At 34.4% G+C, this 22,705-nt stretch overlaps 2 protein-coding genes across 5 annotated transcripts; one reads left to right on the top strand and one right to left on the bottom strand.

The window, feature by feature from the left end:
* The first annotated feature begins 5,108 nt into the window (after positions 1-5,108).
* LOC110411282 (putative transporter C405.03c) lies at positions 5,109-10,817 on the top strand. Of its 2 annotated transcripts, none has more exons than XM_021421365.2 (8): positions 5,109-5,544; positions 6,819-7,217; positions 7,628-7,845; positions 8,083-8,153; positions 8,240-8,341; positions 9,628-9,745; positions 9,837-9,972; positions 10,199-10,817. In XM_021421365.2, exons 1-8 carry the CDS (start codon positions 5,464-5,466, stop codon positions 10,259-10,261), a joined length of 1,188 nt encoding a protein of 395 aa, XP_021277040.1. In that variant the 5' UTR covers positions 5,109-5,463; the 3' UTR covers positions 10,262-10,817. The 2 variants fall into 2 exon arrangements, with proteins under 2 accessions (XP_021277040.1, XP_021277039.1); XM_021421364.2 differs by having other exon boundaries at positions 5,158-6,442.
* A 2,473-nt stretch (positions 10,818-13,290) lies between these two features.
* On the bottom strand, positions 13,291-18,814 carry LOC110410883 (ubiquitin C-terminal hydrolase 22-like). 3 transcript variants are annotated; one of them, XR_002444702.2, is made up of 5 exons: positions 18,465-18,814; positions 17,452-18,355; positions 17,145-17,269; positions 14,243-15,270; positions 13,291-13,931 (listed from the first exon to the last, which is right to left on the bottom strand). XR_002444702.2 is itself a non-coding variant. In XM_021420798.2 (3 exons), exons 1-3 carry the CDS (start codon positions 18,312-18,314, stop codon positions 14,480-14,482), a joined length of 1,779 nt encoding a protein of 592 aa, XP_021276473.1. In that variant the 5' UTR covers positions 18,315-18,814; the 3' UTR covers positions 14,121-14,479. The 3 variants fall into 3 exon arrangements, 1 of the variants encoding a protein (XP_021276473.1); XR_002444701.2 differs by having other exon boundaries at positions 17,452-18,814; XM_021420798.2 differs by lacking the exon at positions 13,291-13,931 and having other exon boundaries at positions 14,121-15,270; positions 17,452-18,814.
* Positions 18,815-22,705: the final 3,891 nt, after the last annotated feature.

Here is a 22,705-nt window from a genome sequence, read left to right as displayed (position 1 = left end):
TTTTAGTTTAGTTTCAATTTAAATAATTGGGATTCGTTTCATTAATACATGTGTAATTATTTTGAATAGAACTGAATCATGTTGTCAACTTATCAACATCTTTAGTTTATAATTTTACTTATTATTAGGATTTTTTTTTACTTTTTTTTTCTCTTTGGCTAAAAGATTAGCAACATTTTGTGTTTTTAAAAATACAATTCTTTTTATTTTAAAGTAATTTTTTGAGTCAAGGTATATGATGATGAGCTTATAGTGTCAAAACTACACGAAACAAAATATGGAAATAGACGTATTTGATTTTGTTATAAATTAAATTAAATTTAAATGTATCCAATATAGTTGTATTAATTTTTCAATTAATAATCCCAGATTTTATTTTTCTCCCTTAATTATTTTGGTTAAGGCGAAGGACGACGATATTTTTGAATTTTAAATCAAATCACATTTTAAAACTTTTGATGTATTTATGTCTGACTTGCTGATATAATTTCATGGAAAAAAGGAATCCAATAAAAATATTTTTAATTACAGTAATAATATTCCTTTTCTCCTTTCAACTTTCAAGTTCTAACTACTGGATCGAAACTACTCAAATTGGATCTCTTCCCGTCTGTCTGTATGCGACCATTCCTCTTGTCTTTATATTAACTTGCACAATTTATAAGTCTTCTTTCTCTTACGGCGAGGCTTTCATCTGTTGGCTTTCCCACAATTTGTAAGTATTCTTTCTCTTACGACAAGGGATTGATTTGTTGGCTTTCCCTAGTTGCAGAGAATTTTTGTTGTGTTATGGTTTTTCCCCTAGGATCTGAAACCTTCACTTTGTTATTGTCCGGGGTTGAAGAATTTGGTTCTGGCATAAACGTCGAAGAGTACTTATTGGTTTATTTGGGACAGACAGATTTGTTTTAGTATGGACCTGGATCCTTCAGGTGAAGAAAGCCGAAAGGGATCACTGAAAAAGGGAAAATCAGAAGATCATGGGCCAATGCCATACATGATCATCAGTTCTATCAAAGTGGGAATTACCCCAGAATTTATGATAACAATTAATGGAATTCCTCCTGGTTGGTCAAGAAATTTTAGGCTGCATTATTACTTCCAAGGTCCCACTTGCATTCGAATGCTTACTGCTTTGTCATCAAGGGACGGATGGGAAATTTATCATTTTAATGACAAATCAGCTTTTCTGAATAATATTTTAACTGAAAACATATACATTCAGCAACCTGAAGGTTATGTGCAGCAGGGTTCAAAGAAAAAAGTGTGCAACCTTATCAAGGCATTGAATGGCCTAAAATAGGTTCCAAGAGCCTCGTATATCAAAATTGATGACCGCTTCAAGAACTAAGGGTTCCAGAAGAGTTTAAATGAATCCACTCTATATGTGAAGCGTGAAAATGGTGTTGTGATGCTTATTGCAACATTATATGTGGATGATCTCTTGATTACTGGACCTGAAGGTAAGTGTTTAATTGAGTTTAAATTTCAGATGAGAAAGAGTTTGAAATGATTGATTTGGGGGTGATAATTTATTTTCTTGGTATGGAGGTAGTGCAAGCTACTGATAAGGTCATTCTGCATCAGGGTAAATATGCAAAAGATCTGCTAAGGAGGTTCAATATGAGCGTGTGCAAGGCAGTAAGTACCCACTGTGCACTGGCGCAAAATTTAGCAGAGATGATGGTGTTGACAAGGCTAATGGACAAATATATAGAAGTATTTTTGGTTCCTTGTTATATTTAGTTGCTGCAAGACCTGATATAATGTTTGCAACCTGTTTGCTGTCAAGATTCATGCAAGTTCCTTCAGAGATACACTTTGTAGCAGCTAAAAGGATCTTGAGGTATATGAAAGGAACTGTGGATTATGGATTAGTTTACATGAAGCAGGAGAGCAATTAGTTGGTAGGTTTTTCAGACAGTGATTGGGTTGGTTCTTTGGATGATTCTAAAAACACAAGAGGGTTTTGCTTCTCATTTGGCAGTGCAATATTTTCCTGGAATGCAAAGAAGCAGCAAGTAGTTGCTCAGTCAACAGCTAAGGCAGAATACATCGTTTGTGCAGCTGCTGCTAATCATGCTTTGTGGTTGAGAAAGCTACTAGTTGAGTTGGGATTTAAGCAGGCAAAGGGAAGTTTGATTAATGTTAACAACTGTCAGCAATTGCAATTGCTAAGAACCCTGTTCAACATGGTAGAACAAAACATATCAGAGTCAAGTACCATGCTTTGAGAGATACTGTAAAGGAAGATGAGATTGAATTGGTTCACTGCTCAACCAATGATCAACTTGCTGATATATGCACTAAGAGCTTGAGAAATGAAAGATTTGAGTATTTGAGATCATGTCTGGGAGTTCACCAAATTGAGAATTATGGGGTTGTGTTGGAAGGTAACTCTTAATCTGGAAATCCAAGTGTTTGAAGATCTGGCGGGAAGCAACAGGTTGGAAGGTTGAAGAAAAGGTCGTTGTGCAAAAACGATGGCGTTTCTTAGCTAAAGGATCTGGTTGTTTAAGCCGTTAGTCTACAATGTCGTTTTATTTTTAAGTTTGTTGAGTCAAAACGATTGTTGTCATGTCGTTTCATTTATTTTCTGCTCGTTGTACTTGTACGCACCATTATGGTGCCGTTTTGGTCTTCTTTTAAGTTTCTGTTACAAGGCTTAACAGCGATGGTGGTTCTGGTTTAATTTTCTATTAAGCTGTGCATTGAGATGTGTGAAAGTTTTTCTGTTGATTCGTTCTATTAGGAAACGTTGGTTTTGTGAGCTTTTCAATACTCAAATGAAAATTTAATTGATGCTATTTTACCAATTTTTTTTTTTCATTCTACTGATTTAAATGTCCTTGTATTCCTTCTTCTCTGGTTTCTCTCTTTACCACTTCCTGTGATTTTCCAAATTAGTTTAGCTTCTATTTTCTTCAATTATTGAATGTTCTTGGGACTCCAACAAACTGGTTTGGGTCCATATGTGGAAGAGGACTCATAAATCAACTCCCAATGATCTCAACACCCACAAGAAGGTGATGTGAAGCATAAGGCATAAACATCACTGAGGAAACTGTATCAGAGGAGAATGATGAGATCATTTGCTTGCCTATGTATATATATCCCGATACTCACCTGCATAGTTAAAAATTTTTCAAGTGCTAGAAATTGAGGTAATCTGATGCCCATTGTGCTACTCATTTCAAGATTTCAATTGTCAGAAGTTGGCCATAAACCAATCTTTAGTCCTCCCATTTTCTTTTCCCTGTCGACAGCTAGCTGTTGCTAAATTGTTAAATTTTCCCAAAAAATGCAGAGCATGCATTAAAAACTAGCCTGACGTTCTCAAAAGTTTAAATCTAGACAAAGCAACAGTAGTGTATTACTTCTTATGAAGAGCAAACCTTCAGAGTCCTGTCTGGCGCCGGGCCAATGCTACTTGTTATGAGACAAAATATAGTATTTTCGTTCAAATACGAAGCAGCCTCTTTCAAATTCAAATAAAAGCCGAACAGGCCAAAAGAACCAAACCCATGACAGGAAACTCTAAAACTAGCAAGCCCAGCAGAAGCAACAAGCCTCAAAGGAAAGCCAGGAACACAACCAATTAATCGACCACTGTTACATGGCCAGAGACAGGACAGCTGATTCTGTGTAGATAGCTAGACCTAGCTATTGCCCTCGACAGATGTTCACATGAATTCTTGACTTTTTTCAATTGTACTAGTTGAGCGAAACACGACAGCAGTACCTATAAACCCTTTAAGGTATTTGTTTTCGAAACCAAACTTTTATCTCCTTCTGAAAGTGGAACAGCCTCGCACACCAGCGTTTTCTAAGTTTACGTCCCCGTCTCTTTAACTCAGTTTCTCACTCATGCTGACTTCTAGCAATTTCTGGCTAAGATTAATCAATAATCACGAATTATTGATAGTATTAATTTTAATGTAATCTTATCTATACATTCTCTCTCCAGAATCTGTCCTAAATAGGAAAAACTTAAAGAAAAAGCAACCACTCGAACATGGTCATGCTTTTATATAGAAATTATTATTTATATACATAATGGCGAAGGAGCTGGTGGTTGGAATATTTCCATTTTATTCTAACATTCTCCATTAATGAGAGCTGAAATATTAAAGGCAAGAAAGCATAATCGAATTTCAACACGCAAAAAAATAAATGATGTTGATGTCTACTTGACAGAGATCCACGAAACATGAGTTTGATACTTGCTCTCAACATGACACAGTTGATATCTTTGCTTTTTCTCTTGTCCTGGACCCAACATGACAAAAGGTAGTGGATGACATGGAGGGCTTTGGTTGGATCTTGGATGTTCCTACATAATTTCCAAAACCTAAAATAAATGCTCAAAACAATTAAAATATCAATTCCATCGCAATATAAAACCAGGGCCTTTCACACTCTTTGGCAATCCTTCTTCATTGAACAATGGATGTATTAACAATTAATATAAGACGAAGCATTCATATTGTGTAACATGAATTTCTACTTCCTCAATGTATTTCTTCATTTATATTTTTCCTTAATGTAAAGATATGTAGGTGTAACTTATATTTTTAGGTAAGCTCAATAAGAATGTAAAGATTTCCTTTTTTTTTTTTCACTCTCTTTTTCCCTTTTGTCTAATTAGTAATTAATATATACAAATGAAAAGGTCAAAATGACTTGCTATTCTACTGAATATAATAGAATTCCAAGCACCCCATAAATAAGGTGGAGCAATCCATTTGTTCTCTTTCAATATTGGACAAATTAGAGAAGATGGCAACTTAACTCTTAAATATTTACTGTTTAACTTATTACCATTGCCTCATTAGCTAAGTTGATTCCACATGAATTACGTACCAATTTTTCTCTAAGAACCAACTCAACACATCAATACACAAATATATTATATAATTATTAATTATAATTATAAGTGGAACCTAAGTGGGGTCGATTCAAGCTAGGAATAGAGTTTCCAATGATATGCAATTAAAAGTTTAGCTTAAAAACCTTGGGGTTTTAGTGCTAAAGTATAATTATTAAAGACCTAAAACTTTCCTTTTCAAAGATTGAAGTGGGTGCAATTAGTCCCGCCACTGAAATACAAAAGTGGCTCTTCCATTGAAAAATCATAGTACTGATAGCCACTATCCAAATCGTAAAATACCCATTTTACCATATTTTTGATATTAGTCCGTCATTATTAAAATTAAAATGAAAATTGAATATAATGCCACGATCTTTGTTGTTGGTGCAACTGAAGCGACCAGTTGCAGAAAGAATCGGTGCCACTACTCATCGCTTCCCTTTGGTTTTCCTATATATAATTACGTTTCGTCAGCCGCATTTGCCTAGGCTAGCTTGGACGTTAATCTAGGGAAGAAAATTAAACAAGAGGTTTTTTTTTTTTTCCCAAAGAGTTTTGCGTAGACAGAAGAGTGAAGGGAGAAGAAAGAAACGATGGGTTGGAAATATAGGGGAGGTTTGCTTTTAATTATTGGTGTTGTAATCATGTGGGTTACCTCCGCAGAGGTCACTCAGGTTAGTTCTGATCAGATTCTTCTCTTCCTTCTCACATGCTTCTTTGTTTTCTTCTCTTTTTACTTTTGCAATAGTTTTATGTCGTGTTGTCGACAGAATTTCTTGGACTTTTCACGTTTTTATATGCTGTCTTTGTTTTTGGGAGTTTGGACGTCGAGTGGTTGATGAATCTTCCAATCTTTTTGGGACCTGGTTTTCGACACTGGCAGTTTGTAGTTTCACGGTTATCTTTTGTTGCAAAGATCTAAGAGATGATCATTGATAATTTATCATAATGAGAACTTTTGTGGGGTAGGTGTTATCCACCCGTCATGCCAATTTCTTAGCCATCACCAGGCTGAAATTAAGAACAATGGTTTTGGTTTTTGACACAAAGAGTTTCAAAATTATTCCTAGCTAGGTTGGAATTCCTTAATGTTATCTTGAACCTATCTCTGTTGCTTGTATGCTAGGAAGTTGCGGTTTACTGATTAATCTGTAGAATCTATGGATCAATATCATCATGTTGTTGTATGCAGTCGTTCTTATTTCTAGCTTAGCGTAATTGTCTTTAGCGTACACACCAACCATCATTGAAATTAATGTGAAAACAGTGAAGACCTTTGCCTATAAAGATGTGTTCATGTTGTTTACACTGGTTCTAAAGTCACAAAATTTTTAATGCTTACTTTGATGATAAACAAGAATTTTCTTGATTATGTAATGCATATCTTCTACTGTGTTTGACAGTTTGTCACTATGGATTTCTACCATATTTTTGGATTCAGTTTTTTTCTTTTCTGATCATATGTTTAACTTCCCCATTGTTGAAACTGATGATTTCATTTCATCTGCTTTGTTTGCTAATGGAATTGGGAGGTCTCCTGGTTGCTCCTGGGATCTTCGTTCTGGGCATCAGGTTTTCACCCACTTGCATTTTTACCTTCTAATCTGGTTTTTATTTTTCATTTTGTTTCTTTCTGAATGGTTTGGTCTTCTCATTCAAGCACATTTGTCATATTTTCCTATGCTTAGCTTTTGTCTTCTGATATAAATATCATTACCAATAATTTGCATTCACTTTTAATTTTTATTAAGTTATTAGACGTTCTTATGCTAAGATGTTATTCTATGCCAGTTCAGTGGTGCAAGGTGAAGATCATTTTCTTCTTACTAAAATTATATAGGCCATCAATTTTTTTTTTGTTGGAACTTGACCGCTAGGGCTCTGTTCTAATGCCGTTACATTCTCATTTTTACTATGGAGTTTTGACATCACTGTTATGTTCCGACAGGGTGTGTTTGAAGACTATAGGCATCCATTTGCAGTGACATATCTTGGAACCTCTCTTCTGGCACTTTATCTGCCAATAGCGTTCTTTAAGGACTGGTTAGTCAAGCATCTGAGAGGTTGCTCTTGTAATAGTACCAAAGGCCCAAAAGGGGTTGACAGGTCCTCTGTAGAACTGAATTCTTCTGTAAAACATGATGACAAGCATGGTAATTTTCAAATTGAACATCAAGCACCAGTGCCTAAGGAGTGTGTCATAGACCTTTGTATCAAGGAGGAGGAAAATCCCCGGGTTTCTAGACACAAAGTTATTGTGGAAGCACCAAAGCGAGACCGAATGCTTAGCACAAAGGAGATTGCTGCATTTGGCTTTTGCATGGCTCCTATCTGGTTTGCAACAGAGGTGTGAATTAAAAAGTTGTTTATCTAATATTTCTTTGGCTGGTTTTCAAGTCAAGCATTTGTTTTTAAGCATTGAGCATCAAATCTGTTGAAGCCAAAACTTTAATTAGTAAGGATTGCCGTATATTTTCTCTTCCAGATTCCAACATCTCTTTGTTCACATTTCCAACTATGCTTCCATCTTTTATATATGCATCTCTGCATGCCCCTTTTGCCTGGTTCTGCCACCCATTTCTTTTAAACTTTCATATGCATAGATGTGCTCATTTCATGTAAGTCAGCAGGCCTTTGCTGTATGAGAAATATAATCCCACTGAAATACAGTTGATCCACTTCAGGAAAATCTGGGACTTACATATTTGGTAGAAATACATTATTGAAGTTCTTTCTAATATTATTCATTGTCTCCAGTATCTTACGAATGCTGCACTCGCAAGAACAAGTGTTGCTAGTACAACATTGTTGTCCTCAACTTCTGGACTTTTCACTTTATTAATTGGGGCAATTTTGGGTCAAGAGTCTATTAGTACAGTGAAAGTTGTTTCAGTCGTCATTAGCATTGCCGGTGTTGCTATGACTACCCTTGGAAAGACATGGGCTGCAGATGAATCAAAATCAGGCATTAACAAGTATTGTTTTCCTCCACCTCATTTAACTGTTACATGCTACCATCATTTAGCTTGGACTATTAGCTATGGTAAGGTTATAAATGGGCTAATACGCTTCTATAACTTCCTCTTGCCCTTTTCTGAGGTGGGGGGTGGGGGTGGAGGAGCAGGTTGCAATTGTTTTCATGGTTTTATTTACTTGATATATGTGTAGCATGTTTTCTTAGAAGCTACTTACAGTTTTCCTGCTTTATTTAGACGTGGGAATCAAGCTCTTCTAGGAGATCTTTTTGCTATCCTCTCAGCTATGTGTTATGGACTGTTTACAGGTTTATACCTTCACTTTTATTTGAATCATATTAGATTTTTTTTTTTTGATAAATTACCAGCAGAATACTAAAATCATAAGTTGCAGTTTTGCTTAAAAAGTTTTCTGGAGAAGAAGGAGAAAGGGTAGACATGCAGAAGTGCTTTGGCTATATTGGATTGTTTGCACTTGTTGCCCTTTGGTGGCTTGGTAAGAGCATATTGCTGGTTAGTTTATCACAATTTTTCTGCTCTGCCATATATGTGTTTATACGTTCGTAGTGGGACTGGAGCATATGCCTTTCAGCAGGCTTAGCTTGAACAAACCAGCACAACCACCAAAATCCAAGCAAATGAAAATTTTTGGCATAGTTATTATATTCTGTTTTTTCAGATTGACACTGTGGAATAAATTTATGACTTGACTGCTAGGTTTCTTCTCCCTTGTTCCGATAAGCTTGTTAAGAGATGTGAAATAAACAATAGACATTACTGTTTCATCTTGTTCCTGATAGCTTGAAACTGGATATAGTCAGCATGGCATTCTAGGAACTAGTTTAGACTATGCAAAGCAAAATGATGGAATCAATCGCCAGTGGTAAACCACTATTGGAGTGATCTGATGTAACATATAAGATATGTGACCTTGTTGTAGGGGATCACTCCAAAATGGAAAAAAAAGGTTGTAAGGAGTCATATGTCCATGGGACATTTGGAAACCTAATACATTAGTGGCTTTGTTGACATTCATTGTTCATTGCACTGATTTCAGAACGAGAAATTTTTCTCTTTGGATTTGAAAAAAAAAGGCAAATTGGTGGCTAGTGTACTGAGATCCTGGGCTGGAAAAAACATGCATTTCTCTCTTTGAATGGTAACTGAGATGATGGGCATTATAGGCATATTTTACCTTGGACACAGGTTCTTATATTGCCTGCTTGGGATGGTTATGTTAGAACTTCTCTTGTACTACATTCATTGGCATCTGAAGAAACATAGAGAAATTCAGCATTAGGGCATTTATGAACAGTGTTTCATATACTCTCATTGTTCAAGAAGAAATGAAGTAGATTCAATGTTTCTTTGCTTCATTTTTTAAAAGCATGATGTATCACAGGTTGGCAGTTCAAGCTTTTTGTTTGCAACTAGTAGAAACTAAGGATCCTCCAAAAGTAGCCTAGTTTTTTGAACGATAGTCTTACTTAGAAGCTGTTAGTAGATCCTCAATATGCAACTAACTAGAATTTGTTAAGGGACATATAGCAGTTAATATCTATGTATATATCTTTTTGTACTCTTTTTTCTTCTTCAGGCTATGGAGCTCTTTTGGTAACTTTTTAAGCATTTCATTAGCCACTAGTTCGATGAATTGCTTTATATTGAAAGTAGCCAATATTCTTCGAACAGCTTCAGTAAATGCTCTCTTAACGTTGTTAGATAAAAATTGGACACAACATCTGCATTTTGTATGACTTGATGTTTCTGAATTCTTTCCAGCATGGCCTCTGACTGCCATTGGTGTCGAACCAAAGTTTACATTTCCTCAATCAGCTAAAGTGCAAGAGATAATCCTTGTAAACAGTTTTGTTGGGAGTTTTCTATCTGACTATTTCTGGTACGCGAATACAACGGTCTAACTAAATTTTCTGAGTTATGAATCTGCATGTTTTTTAATTCCTTCAAGTCAACATCTATCACACTTACAGGGCATTAGCTGTTGTCTGGACCTCTCCTCTGGTAGGTGCACTAGGCGTTTCACTTACCATACCTGTTGCAATGTTGGAAGACATGCTAATTTATGGTCAACAGTATTCAATAATCTATATGATTGGATCAGCTCAGGTATATGGTTAAGTAGTAATCTTGATAAATTCAAAAACTTGTCAGCCCATCATCCTTCAATTTCTTTGATACACATGAGCATCTGACCAGATAAATATTCAGTTAATTACTACTCCAAAACTTAATCAAATTGATCAATTATATATTAGTTTTGATCCTCCAGCTTATGTACATTGCTGCATGGAAGTCCCTTGCTTAGGAAGGATCATATTGTGATGTATTTCAGGTATTCCTGGGATTTCTTATAGCCAATATTTCAGACTGGGTATCAGAGAAGTTGAGATGGTAAAGCTGTAATTCTCCACCAAAGACTATACAATTGGCCCAACCTTAATGATGCATGGCCCCCTGTAGACTACGTATGCAGTAGTTTTATCATCTGCTTTTGCTGGGCCTGCAGAAAGGAATTCTATTATATTATAGTATGTGTGGCAAGCTGAATGAAAGTTTACCTATTACACAATGACAAATTGCACAACTTTATGATCTAGGTTTTGGGATAATCATATACAAATCAGTAGATCCAATATTGTTTATGAAGTCAAATGGATGTTGTTTAGTGAATATTATGGGCCTTTTTTATTGCAACTTGTTCCTTCCCTTTTGGTCTGTCTACTGGCCTACCAGAAATGGGTGCAAACTCGTAATAAAGGCCAAGAAATGAAGCCCTTGGATACTTGAAAATTGTCTTCACTGTGATATCAAAGGGAATCAAAATAGAGTAATTTCAGCAGGAGCAAATTTCGGAGCATGGAAGAGATCATCTTCACCAATCCAACTCCAAGCAAGGCTCTTTGATCTCCTTGTACATGTATATGACGATAGAGTAATAAACAAGATTTATTGTCTCCCACATCTTTGCAGAATCTTAACCTTCTTCCTTACCCATTTTCCCTTTCCCCTCCCTATTTTGATTTCTTTCTTTACCTCTTTACCTTTTCATATCGAAATCTGTCTCTCCCCTTTCTCACCATTTTACCCATCTATCAGTGGAACTAGGGATGTCATCGGGTAGAGTATTCATTAATTTTGAGATACCTGAACCTTAATCTTATTAAAAATCAAATACCCTAATTTTATTAACTATCTTAATAATTTTAAAAATTACTATCTTAACCCTAATACATTTTCACTATCTTATAATTATCTTAACCCTTTTGAATAACTGATTAGATAAAAAAATTATTAAAATCTTTTTCATGGATACCTAATTACCTGATTAACTATTCTAATATCATAACTTCCCTTTAAATTTATATGTTATAAGTTTATATAAACAAAAGTATATATATTGTAATTAATAATTTTATGTGTTATAATTTTTGTAATGTTAACACAAAATAAAAAGTAAATATATTTATATTTAAAATACATATATATTTATATACACATACACGCACATATCAAAAATATTTTAATATATATATAATAGTAATTATATTTTTTATAAATGAATCTAATATATATATTAAAAGACATTATAAGTTAATTAATAATTATAATTTTATAAATTAATTTAATTAATTATACAAGGTTTGTCCTTAATTACATAAAATTAAAAAAATAACTAAGTTTTAAAACTATTCTAATCTCACAACTTCTCCTTAGATTGATATAAGTTTATATAAACAAAGTTATATAAATTATAATTAAAAATTTTATAAGTTATAATTTTGTAATGTTAATACAAATAGAAAGTAAATATATTTATATTTAAAGTATATATATATATATATAATATTTTAGTGTATATATATAATAGTAATTATATTTCTTATAAATTAAAATAATATATAAACTATATATATTAAAAGACATTACAAGTTAATTAATAATAATAGCTTCATGAATTAATTTAATTAATTATATAAATTTGTTCTTAATTTCATGAAATTAAAAAAAACACTTAAGTTCCGAAATTATTTTAATCTCAAAAGCATTTTTTAAGTATATAGCTTATAAGATTATATAAACAATGGTATATATATTATAATTAACAATTTTATAAGTCATAAGTTTTATAATGTTAACACAAAATAGAAAGTAAATAGACTTATATTAAAAGTATATATATAATAGTAATTATATTTCTTTATAGTATGATATAATATTCATATTATTTAAACATAATTAACAATCTAATATTTTTTAAATTTAAATATATTAATGTCATCATATTAATAATTAGAGTAACCATACTTTTCATATATTTATTAGTTTTTCACAAAAAGAATTGCTTCTAATTTTGGTAAAAATTGTGAAATTATAATTTAATTATCAAAATAATAATAAAATATTTAGAAATACTAGTTGGATTCGAGTAATGGGTACCCAAAGGGTGGTATCCGAACCTTACCCACACCTGTCTCAAATTCGATTATAAGATATACAAACTTTATATAATCAAGTCGGGTATCTGTAGATACCCTATAATTAGGTATCCATTAGCATTCTTAGGCTGAACTTAATCCCTTTAGAGTACGTTTGGTTGGCAAAATAAATAGAAATGAAATAGAATGAGATAAGAATATAATAGAATAGTTATTACTTAGTTTGAAACGACAAATAGAATAAGATAAGAAAAATTATTATGACTTATTGCAATGTTTAGTTAGTGTAACAATAACTTTTGAATAAGAAAAGAATAGAAAATAAAAAAATAAAAAAACTCTTTATTTTTATATTATCATTTTTATTAGATTTTTTAATATTAATAATTTAAATTAATTTAAAATTTTAATATTAACTTTATAATATATATTTAAAACTAAAATTTTTATTATAATAATATTTATTTTTTAAAGCAACAAAATGCACTTTTCATAATTAAGTTAAATTTATACCAAAAGACAAATATAAGCAAATTTTTTTTAATTATTTAATTTTATTTTTATTAAAAATTTAAAAATTTCAAATTTAATAATTTATTTTTAAAATATTAGCATAATTTTTTATATTTTCTTTATTTTCATTTTTATTTTTTATTTATACTCATTAAAAATTTAATATATTAATAATTTAATAAATAAAACATTCAAAATTTTAATATTTTAATCATATTAATATTTATAATGTTTAAATTATATATAAAATATTAATATTTTAAAATTTATAAATAAATTTTCTTTTTTATTCTATTTTTTTCCTTTTTCTCCATGGGCCGATCTGGAAATGTGATTGATAAAATAAAATGTCGATCTGACACACCATGTGAGCGAATCTAACCCTAAGCATATATCTAAGGTTGTAACATTTTTAAGTTATAAAAAGTATTTTAATCCTATCAAATTTTAAAACTATTTTCTCAATCATAGAATAGCAAATATCATGAGAGCTCCAGTTTAATTAAATCTAAATTTTACCTTATACTAAATAATAACTATTCTTTACGACGAGGTAAAGAAAAAACATGAGAACAGAGAGAGAATAACGTAGCTATTCCCTTTACCAAACATGCTGTTAGTAGCTCTAGCTTTTATTGTACTGGTTCCGTAGTCAAATGGCCACTGAATTTTTTACCGAGGGATGGCCATAGATGTAAGATGTGTTTTTTATTTTTACCTTTCCAGAGAGAGAGAGATAAGGATGGCTTTTACAGATACGATTACACAATAGCATTAGTAACACTTTTAGAACTCGATATGCTACTTCTCTGATTTGACAAACATATGAAACGTTTAACCTGGTTGATGGTTACAAATACAATTAGGGATCAGGAATTGAATGAAGATACCATCATCCATGCAGGTAAATCACAACCTTAGGCTTAGCTTTCATTGATCATTTAAAAAAAGAAAATGGTCAAAGACAAAGTGACCCTAGAGCTTGAATACAAGGAATTACCAGTTCAACCTTTACTGCACTCGTAAAACCCAGTGTACTTTTAGGTATTTAAATTGTCAATATGTTTGAAGTGCCTGGTTTATCACTTATCAACTCTCCATATGCCATAGATGATCCTGCAATGAGAAGGGTTTTAGATTTAACTTTACTATTTTCTTTCCTGCTTTGTCATGACACAGACAAAAATTAAACCAACAGTCAGGCTCATGTTAAAGACGGACGAGTGCCTTCCAACTCAGAAAATGAACCCTAGCCTTATGAAAAAGGATAACTGTCAATCAGTCCGTTGGCAAGGATGTCTCAAGTGTGAAACAATTAGTAGACGATTTCAGATAGGTTTAAAAAGGAAAAAAAATAATAAATCAAAAGGACGACACTTGAATGAAAAGGAAAAAGAAATTCATAAATCATTTTATGGAACCCATACCTTATAAAATTGATTTTCCTGAATATTGGAGTGCCTCAAAAATTTAGGCTCACTTAAAACTCCAATCTGACTGAAGAGCAGCCCAGTCTTTTACCAATGAGCAGAGCAGCTTGACTAAACTTGTTTTCATGGAATACAAAACTAGGCATGGCATCTGATGAGTGATTCCATATTAACCACCTTCAAATGATGCAGCCTATCTTCGGCCCTATATGATTTGAATTAAAAACCAAATTCTCATCTCTGAACATCATATCCTGAGGCAGCTTGCTTTTCACTTGCTTTATAGTATAGCATCTTCTGTACATAAAACATCATGTACCCCTGTGCCGCCCTCACAATGTTCTCATTAACTCTAGTAATCCAAGCATCATCACACTTGTACCATTGATTACTTAATCGCAAATAAGTCACATAATGGCCAGCATCTAATCTACCCGAGTGTGTGACGACAGCAAACAACTCAAATTCTGATGATAAGTCATTTGATGCATCTTGTTCATCTGCATCAAAAGGGAAGATCCTGTTTCCAAATCGACTCCTCAAGATGGAAGAAGAAAGATATGGAGCCATGTCCAATGAAAATGGGAATTGCAGATACCGGTCAACCTTCCTCGGCATCTTTCGTATTGAAGAATGTTCAAATCTTTTAATATGAAAGCACGATACCAATGGAAGCTTTCTTATGGACATCTGCTTAAGAGATTCTTGTCTCACCTGACACTTTTGGCAGAAAAATTTCTGGTCAGAGCCCAACTTCTCAGCTCTTGTAAATCGTTCTAAGCAACCCTTTAAGGTAGATATTCCACAGTTTTGGCTGGAGCCAACGAAATCTGCCTCAACATTGCAAGAATTGTGGGATTTTGTGGATGAAGACTTCCCAGAACCTCCTTGGTTTGGTTCCAAGTCCAGGGAGATGTCTACACATGGATCATATGTTGTGGATGTGAAACCACAAGCCATACACATGACATCAGATCGCAGAATACCAGAAAATACTCTGTGTGCAATGCAACAATCTCCACTGCCTGCACCAGCAAGAAATGGGGGTAATGAAAATATCCGATATCGGAGATATGTTATCACTTAACATTCTCATTCCTTTATGAAGATTCATTCAAACAGTTTACTGACAAGCAATCTAGTTATGCCGGCATGCATTCACATTTGAATAACTGAAGCTGATTATATCTTAGTGAGAATGACAGAAAAAGAAAACAGTAAGATGGTTCTACAAACATGGCATAAGGCTAACTTTGAATGGAAAGCAACTAGAGTCTCAGATGTTAACTTTCAACTACAGTTAAGAGATAGCAATGAATCAAAATCCCTTTCCACGTTACTTTACCAGAACCAGAACAGAGGATGCTAGTTCTGCATTCAACTTGACCAGAAAAAATGGGAATATACACAGTCAATGCAAAAACCACTGCATTCCAACTAAAGCTCAACAACAACTTAAGCTTAGCATTTGTTCCTTCTGTTTCCCACATTTAACTTGGATTTCCAATCCAAAGATCAAATTTCAACACGCAAGAAAACAAGACGCTGCATATCATAACAAAGATGGTTTAAGTTGGGACAACCTTGCAGATAACTAGGCCAAACTTCATCAAGTTCAAAAGAATCTGGATCTCTTCACCCAACCAAGGCATTTGAAGAAAGTTTATGTAGAAACAAGCTGACCCAAAAGACAGAAATGGCTTTGATGCAGGTTGTAAAACTAAATCAACTCTCTCCTTTATTTGAGATCAGGATCAACTTTGTCAGAGGATAGAATCCTATACATGGCAAAGGGGAAGTAACATGAGAATTAAGTGAGGCGAGAAATTCCTATGATGAAACCAAGAGGCTAAGGAAGGTTGACTTACTGAAGTAAAGCACTTGACATCATCAAGCCTGCAGTCCTAAATCTGAGAGCACTTGTCAACTCCTAGGGCAAGATAGAAGAGACCTAAACTCACGCCCTGCAGTTAAATATTAGGGTTACTTCTTAATCTTTAGCAAAATCTTCGATGATGTTGATTCAAAAAATAAATACTAAAAACAGTAAAGCGAGGGACAGACGGATAGTAGCTGCTCATAAGAGAATCTTAGTTGGTTAATACAGCTGCATTAGTATAGCAGCAAGTTTTAGGCCAGGTGATTTGTGCATTTCACTATCTCCTTCCCCAATGATTTATTCTAATTAGTTAAACAGACTGCTTCTAATCTAGATTCATGTCTGCCTTTTGGTAACTATAATTTGGCCACTTAAACACTTAAACAGCAGACAATCCCATCCTATGCAGACTTAAGGTTCCTAACCAAATTTATAAATCCTAATTAATCTCCGTGCTGTACAATGTTCCAAGCCGACTGATGCATACAAACTTTTCTTTTCCAGAACGTCAACCTAAAATCAACAACTCAGCAAAGTTTTACCATATAATTAGGAATTACAGACAACATGGATTCCTAGTGCATGCCAGCAGTGATACCGTTAATGCATGATCAAATTCAGAATTAAGATAAATACCGTAGTGACTTTGTTGTTCTACACTACAAAAGAATTCACATCATTTGATCAACCATAAACATAAAATATCCTCCCACAACAAGAACCTTTTGAAGAAACTGACAAAAATGTAACCAACACTTATATTACCACTAGCAGAACAAATGTAGCAAATAGTTACATGTCATGATGTATTTCAGAAGACGTGGGCCCAGAATCAAACCCCTTAGATTTGGGAGATTCTTAATCTACCAGTTACCATATAAATAAAACAATCCACCAACATAAACTCCCAGTATAAACATACATGCTCACTATGCAATTTCAGCCAGGGACAACACACATCCTAGAAATCCAACTTAAAAGTTACTAAGACAACCTCGAAACAACAAGAAAGCTAGTCACCTGGACTCTGGGACTTCCTTTTATCCTTCTCCACCTTTTCATGAATTCCATCAAGCATGGAAATGAAAAATTCATGGGCATCCTGCTGCTCATAACTAGCCAAATTTGCCGCATGTTGCCACCAACTGCAAAAACCTCAAATCACATTAATCCCACAATTTTTTTTTTACCCAAAACCAAATACTAACAACATATATCAATAGAGTAAAAAAATAACCCAAAAAAAAAAGATAAAAGATTAAACTTTTTCTTACTCTTCATATTCTCTGTCAAAATTAAAAAATTCACGTTTTGACCAAAAACTAACCTGTACAAGAACTTAGCTGGACTATAAGGAGTCCGATCCCCCGAAAACACAGCCGAAAACATCGCGTCCATATCACAAGCCAAACACAATCTTGAATTTTTAGTACCATTAAGAGCACCATTCTTTTGCTGACAATAATATCTGTTATGCCGATCGCTTAAGAAGTAGTTTCGCAAAGGCGGCGTATGGAGCAATGCTTGTAAAACTGAATTCATAAAGCAAGTATTCCCCAAATTATTCAATCCGCGTAATCCCCAAGGTAATTCTGTTGACGAAATCGATGAGGCATTGGTCGTGTCGTTGAGAGGCATCGAATGGTTTCCGATGATGGCGTGTTCTCTTGAATCTGGGGCCCACGGGCGGTAATCTACTCGACGGCGCTTTCGTAGGTTTTCCGGTTGAGATCCAGCGATGTTGCATTGCATTCCGGTGGATCCGGAGGTGGAGGTGGTGGCGGTGGCGGTGATGGTTTGAGCGAGGACTACGGCGGCGTCGAAGTCGCGATCGTACACCTGGTCACGACACGCGCAGCAGAAGAGCTCAGCGCGGTCCACGTCAACTGCGATCTCGTGGCCGGGGATGGAAAGAGCGTGAGACGACGCGTGGGAGTGAAGTGGAGGCGCGTGGCAGAAAACAGCGGCACAGGCGACGCACGCATAGAGCCTGGGACGGGAGGATTCCTCGCACGTGCCGCACCGGGGGACCTCGGAGGGTTCCCTCCGAATGGCGGCGCGGCCACCGGGCGCCTTCACTCGGATGCAGTCTTGGAGGGCGCGAAACGGCTTGGAGCCGTTACGGGAGCGGAAGTCGAGGATGTGGGGACAGGGCTGAGGCGAAACCTGGCCGCTGATCTTGGAAGACATCGTGGCGGCGGGAGACGATGATCGTGTTGGAAATGGAAACCCTAGATATGAAGGACATAAGGGTCATGGATCAGGAGAGGGGGAGATCAACGGCTGAGATTAGTTGAATGAGAGTGCGGGAGCATGGAGGTTGATGAGGATGAGAATCACCTTGTTTTCTTATGTTTATTCTCTGATGAGAGTGTTGGGAACTCTGGTTTGCTTGTCTGTTTTGAGCTCTCCTTGGAATTCAGATCTTGTCCGTGCTTGGCTTTTCTACATATTTTATTTCCATAAAAAAAATCATTAAATGAATTTAGATTATACAATTTTTTTTCTATATATTATGTTTTTATCCAAAAAAAAGGAATGAATGATAGAAGAGTCAGGAGAGTGCAGAGTGAATAAGGAATTATTCAATTTTTTTTATTTTACTTTCTTTTCTGAAATGAGGAAAGAAGCAAAGAGCAGTGAACATTGGGCTTTCTTTCTTCACTTCGTGGGTGTCCGTTTCTTTTCTGGTTTTTCCAAAGTGGGAGATGGCGAAAGGAAAAGTGTAGGTTTTTTTGATGGTTGAGATGTGTCGTTTTCTAAACCGTTAGATTCTGAGGCTCATGTGCGGGGGCCCACCAATCTTGATTTGGTGGAGAGTGGACGGCTGAGATCCTTTTTTGTAACGAAGAAAGGTCCAAGCTACTGCATCCAAAAAGGCTGGGAAGTGTGTTGGTAAAATTTATTTGCCAAATTAGAAAAGCAAACAGTAAAAGGAATTTGATTCTCCTCTTTTATCCAGGGATTCATGGCATGTTTCATGCGGCAGACGCTTCTGCTAAAAGGTCTATTGACATGGCCACGGGCCTTCTCCTTCTAGCCTTTCACTCACTGGGCAAATTCTTTTATATTAATATTTTTTTAAGTATAATTAAGTAATTTTTTATTAATATAATAATACCTCCAGCCGAGATGAGTCGAATCCAAGCTCAGATATCACGCTTATAGCAAGATCAAAGTTGAGCCCGGCCCTTGGACCTTGCAAGCCACCCGACCCATGGAAGGGCCCACCAACAATGACTTCATTTCTCAATTTTCAATAAACAAAAAAATTAAGTTTACAACTCGGGTGATAATATTTTAAGATTAATTGAACTAATTTTAAAAATTAATTAATTTTTATTGATACGTAAAATTTGAGATAAATAAGTCATTTATTATATATCAAAACTTATAGATTGTGCCAGAGCTTTTTGATTGGTATTGAACCATATTAATTCATTTGAATTCACAACCATTATGCATTTAATGTAAAGTATTAAGCATGGGTAAAGTCCAAAGATGATGCAAGTGATGGGTTAAAACTCTACATCCAAACAGAGTTGTCTAACTTTGCTTGCACTTTAAAATAAAATCACTCATTTATTAGCATTAATGAAACTTGTTAATTTAATTATCAGTAGCTAAGAGCTTGATTTTATCATTGATTTAGTTCCAGTACCACAATTTCAAAAGCGCAAAAAGCATATGCTTTAAGGAATGTCCCCTTTTCTTTCATGGGAAGCAAACTAAAACAAAAAGTTAAAGGGGGGATTGCTCCTCTTCTCGTACTTTAGACGTCAAAACCTTGGCTACAAAGCTAGGCTTGGAGCTGGAAAAATCTAGGAGATTTGTCGGTAAGGAAAGAAAAAGTACATTGACCCTCTGGAGCCCTTGCATTAAATTAGATACTTCATGGCTTGACTAAGGCACACGCGTAGGCAACCTCTTATCGAGGAAATTGCCATTGAGACGTTCCAAACAAGTCTTTGGACCACGGAGACGGAGAAGAGACTGCATTTTGCTTATACGGGATCCAAATTCGAAAAGAGTATTTATTAATTATGTATTCGTGTTGAAATTTAAAATTATGTAATATGGTATTCAAATTTTACTTTTCATTTTTTAAATTGCATATTTTTTTATTTCGTTAGCATAAATTATGTGTGATCTTATTACGTTACCTACTAAGATTAGATATGAAAGTATGTTATATTTTTTAATTTAATTAATAAAATATATTATACAATAAAAGAAAAAATGTTTAAATTTCTTTAAATTTTAATTATAATTTTACTCAAATTTATTAATTAAATAAATAATTTACTTTAAAAAAATATCTTTCGTTTGACTCAGTCATTAATCAATTATTTTTGTTAATTTGATAATATAATAATATTTAAAAAATAATTTTATTTTTAATTAATTTTAAAAATTATTATTATATAAATAATATATTTTTATTTAGAGGGAATGGAGCACCGATTTAATGCTCCTCAAAGGAGGGGAGCACTGAGATCATGCTTTCCCAGGGGAAGAGAGCACCCAGGGAAGGGAGAGGAGCGCAGATTTTATGCTTCTTAAGCAAGAGGAGCACCGAGATCGATGCTTTCCCATGGGAAGGGAGCACTAGATCAACGCTCTCCTCCCATAGGAAGCACTTATCATAGGGTGGTCATTCGACGAATGAGAAATGTCAATTGAACGTATTATCTGAGAGAAAAAAAATAAGAGAGAAAGAATAAAAGGCATTTTAGTTTGTTCATATTTTTTATTAATAGTGTTTACACTTTTAAGTTTTATTGTTCATTTTAAAAATTAATAAATTTATGTGAAATTTAGTTAAAACTTAAAGAGGTCTAGTTATTTTACTCTAAAATAAATAAAAGTAAATTTTGAGTACCATATTACATATTTTTAAATTTTAAATATTAAATTAAACATTTGATTATAATTCGATATCAAATATCTATAACTTAATATAAAAACAAACCTCAAAGGAGCTCTCAAACAATGCCATGTGTCGACTTGGTTATCAAATACGTGGACGGATGAGAATATTTTTATGAAATTTGTTTTTTATAAGTCGCATAAGATGGAGTGGGTTATTATAAACAAATTATTACAAAATTTAGTTTTGGACAGACTACGTTATTGATACCCTGTATAGACAGTGGATTGCAATTGACAAGATTTGTTAGGTGAAATTTTAGTGTAATTAATTCCATCCAAAAATGAGATGAAACTAATGACATCATGAGTACATAATGCAAATTTTAAATATCTTATTCTACAATCTATGAAGCAGTGTATTTGGAAGTCTTTAGTTTTTAATCTGCTGTGAGGTTTTCTATGAAAGGGGTAAAAGTTATTATGATTGATGGATAAGTGTACGGATGAAAAGAAGAACGTAAGTTGGTCAAATTGGGTGAAATGGACCATCAATCATTTCTGCAAAAATTAGTTACTAAAATCTATGTATTTTATAGTTATTGAACAAGTAATCCTGCCAACCATCTGCAAATCACATGGCTCCAATAATTTCACCGGGCATGCGAGGATGCCCATTGCTCCTTCCTACTAGTCATTGTCATTAGGGGAAATCAGTGATATGCCTCCAAAAGGTTGCTACCCCACCAACTAGCCTCAATAATTCGGTTGTGCTGTAGGTAGGCCAGTTTTGCTGGAACCATCATCGTCATCAAATCATGCGCAACCACCCTTTAACAGACATTTCACCCAGAGCTGAGGGAAAACAAAACCAGTTACATTCTTTTTCTGGGAAACCCACATGTTTTCATGTTTAATATCTTTACTTGTTTTGGCCAATTCGGACGATTGCATTCACTCATCCTTACTGCTTCCCTATGTACCCCTCTACTGTTCAAATCCACTTTTGTCTCCAAGAACAGAGAGGATAATGTTTTTTTTTTTTTTGACAGAAACTGAAAAGCACATATCCCCTACCAGCCACTGATCACGCTCTGGTTGATATGATTTGGTTTGATGGTGGCTAAAAGCCTGTCTCCAATTAGAAATTTGAGAAGCAGAGCACAACCAAGATACTAGCCACATTCCAAAGAGAGGAGCTCAAAAGAAAAACAGCTCGACCGCTTCTTTGCTAATTGCCAAATTGTGATAGCTGCATAAAAGATGACATTTAACCACTACTAGTGATTAAGAACCTCTTGCTTTGAATGCTGCAACTACAACAAAATAACGGGTAGTATTGGCTTTCAAGGCTAGCAATGTTGGTTGAGCCCCACTACTAGCAATGAATGAGAGTCTGCCAATATTTAATGTCATCAACAGAAAAGAAATAAGGAGTCAACTGCAAGAATGAATCTTGTTAAGAACTAGTCCTTGCTAACATCACGGCCAAGATGGACATTGCTATAGCTAAAGGCAGCTTAAAACCTGTTAAAAATTTTCACATGAGATGTCATAGAGTGCTGTGATATGCAAGATGACAGAACAAACATTCACTCATAGCAAAAGCTAGAGCCACAAATTGATTGCTTAAACAACATTTAGACGAACTTGGAGTCCTAGGCTTTCATGAACTTTGAAGCCTCAAAGAAGGAAATGCATATGTGGTAATG

This window comes from Theobroma umbraticum, unplaced genomic scaffold (assembly GCF_002168275.2).
Source record: "Theobroma umbraticum cultivar Fairchild unplaced genomic scaffold, ASM216827v3 scaffold_56.0, whole genome shotgun sequence".
NCBI lineage: Eukaryota > Viridiplantae > Streptophyta > Magnoliopsida > Malvales > Malvaceae > Theobroma > Theobroma umbraticum.
The sequence above is the reverse complement of the archived record's forward strand: the minus strand, read 5'-3'. Positions and strand labels throughout refer to the sequence as shown.

Coding starts and splice junctions, on each gene's coding strand:
- LOC110410883 (XM_021420798.2), bottom strand. CDS start 18,314: ATGTCTTCCAAGATCAGCGGCCAGGTTTCGCCTCAGCCCTGTCCCCAC. Junction 17,270..17,451: donor CCAGCTAAGTTCTTGTACAG/GTTAGTTTTTGG, acceptor AGGTTTTTGCAG/TTGGTGGCAACATGCGGCAA. Junction 15,271..17,144: donor AAGGAAGTCCCAGAGTCCAG/GTGACTAGCTTT, acceptor TTGCTGGTGCAG/GCAGTGGAGATTGTTGCATT.
- LOC110411282 (XM_021421364.2), top strand. CDS start 6,332: ATGTTTAACTTCCCCATTGTTGAAACTGATGATTTCATTTCATCTGCT. Junction 8,342..9,627: donor TGTTGCCCTTTGGTGGCTTG/GTAAGAGCATAT, acceptor AATTCTTTCCAG/CATGGCCTCTGACTGCCATT. Junction 9,973..10,198: donor ATATGATTGGATCAGCTCAG/GTATATGGTTAA, acceptor GATGTATTTCAG/GTATTCCTGGGATTTCTTAT.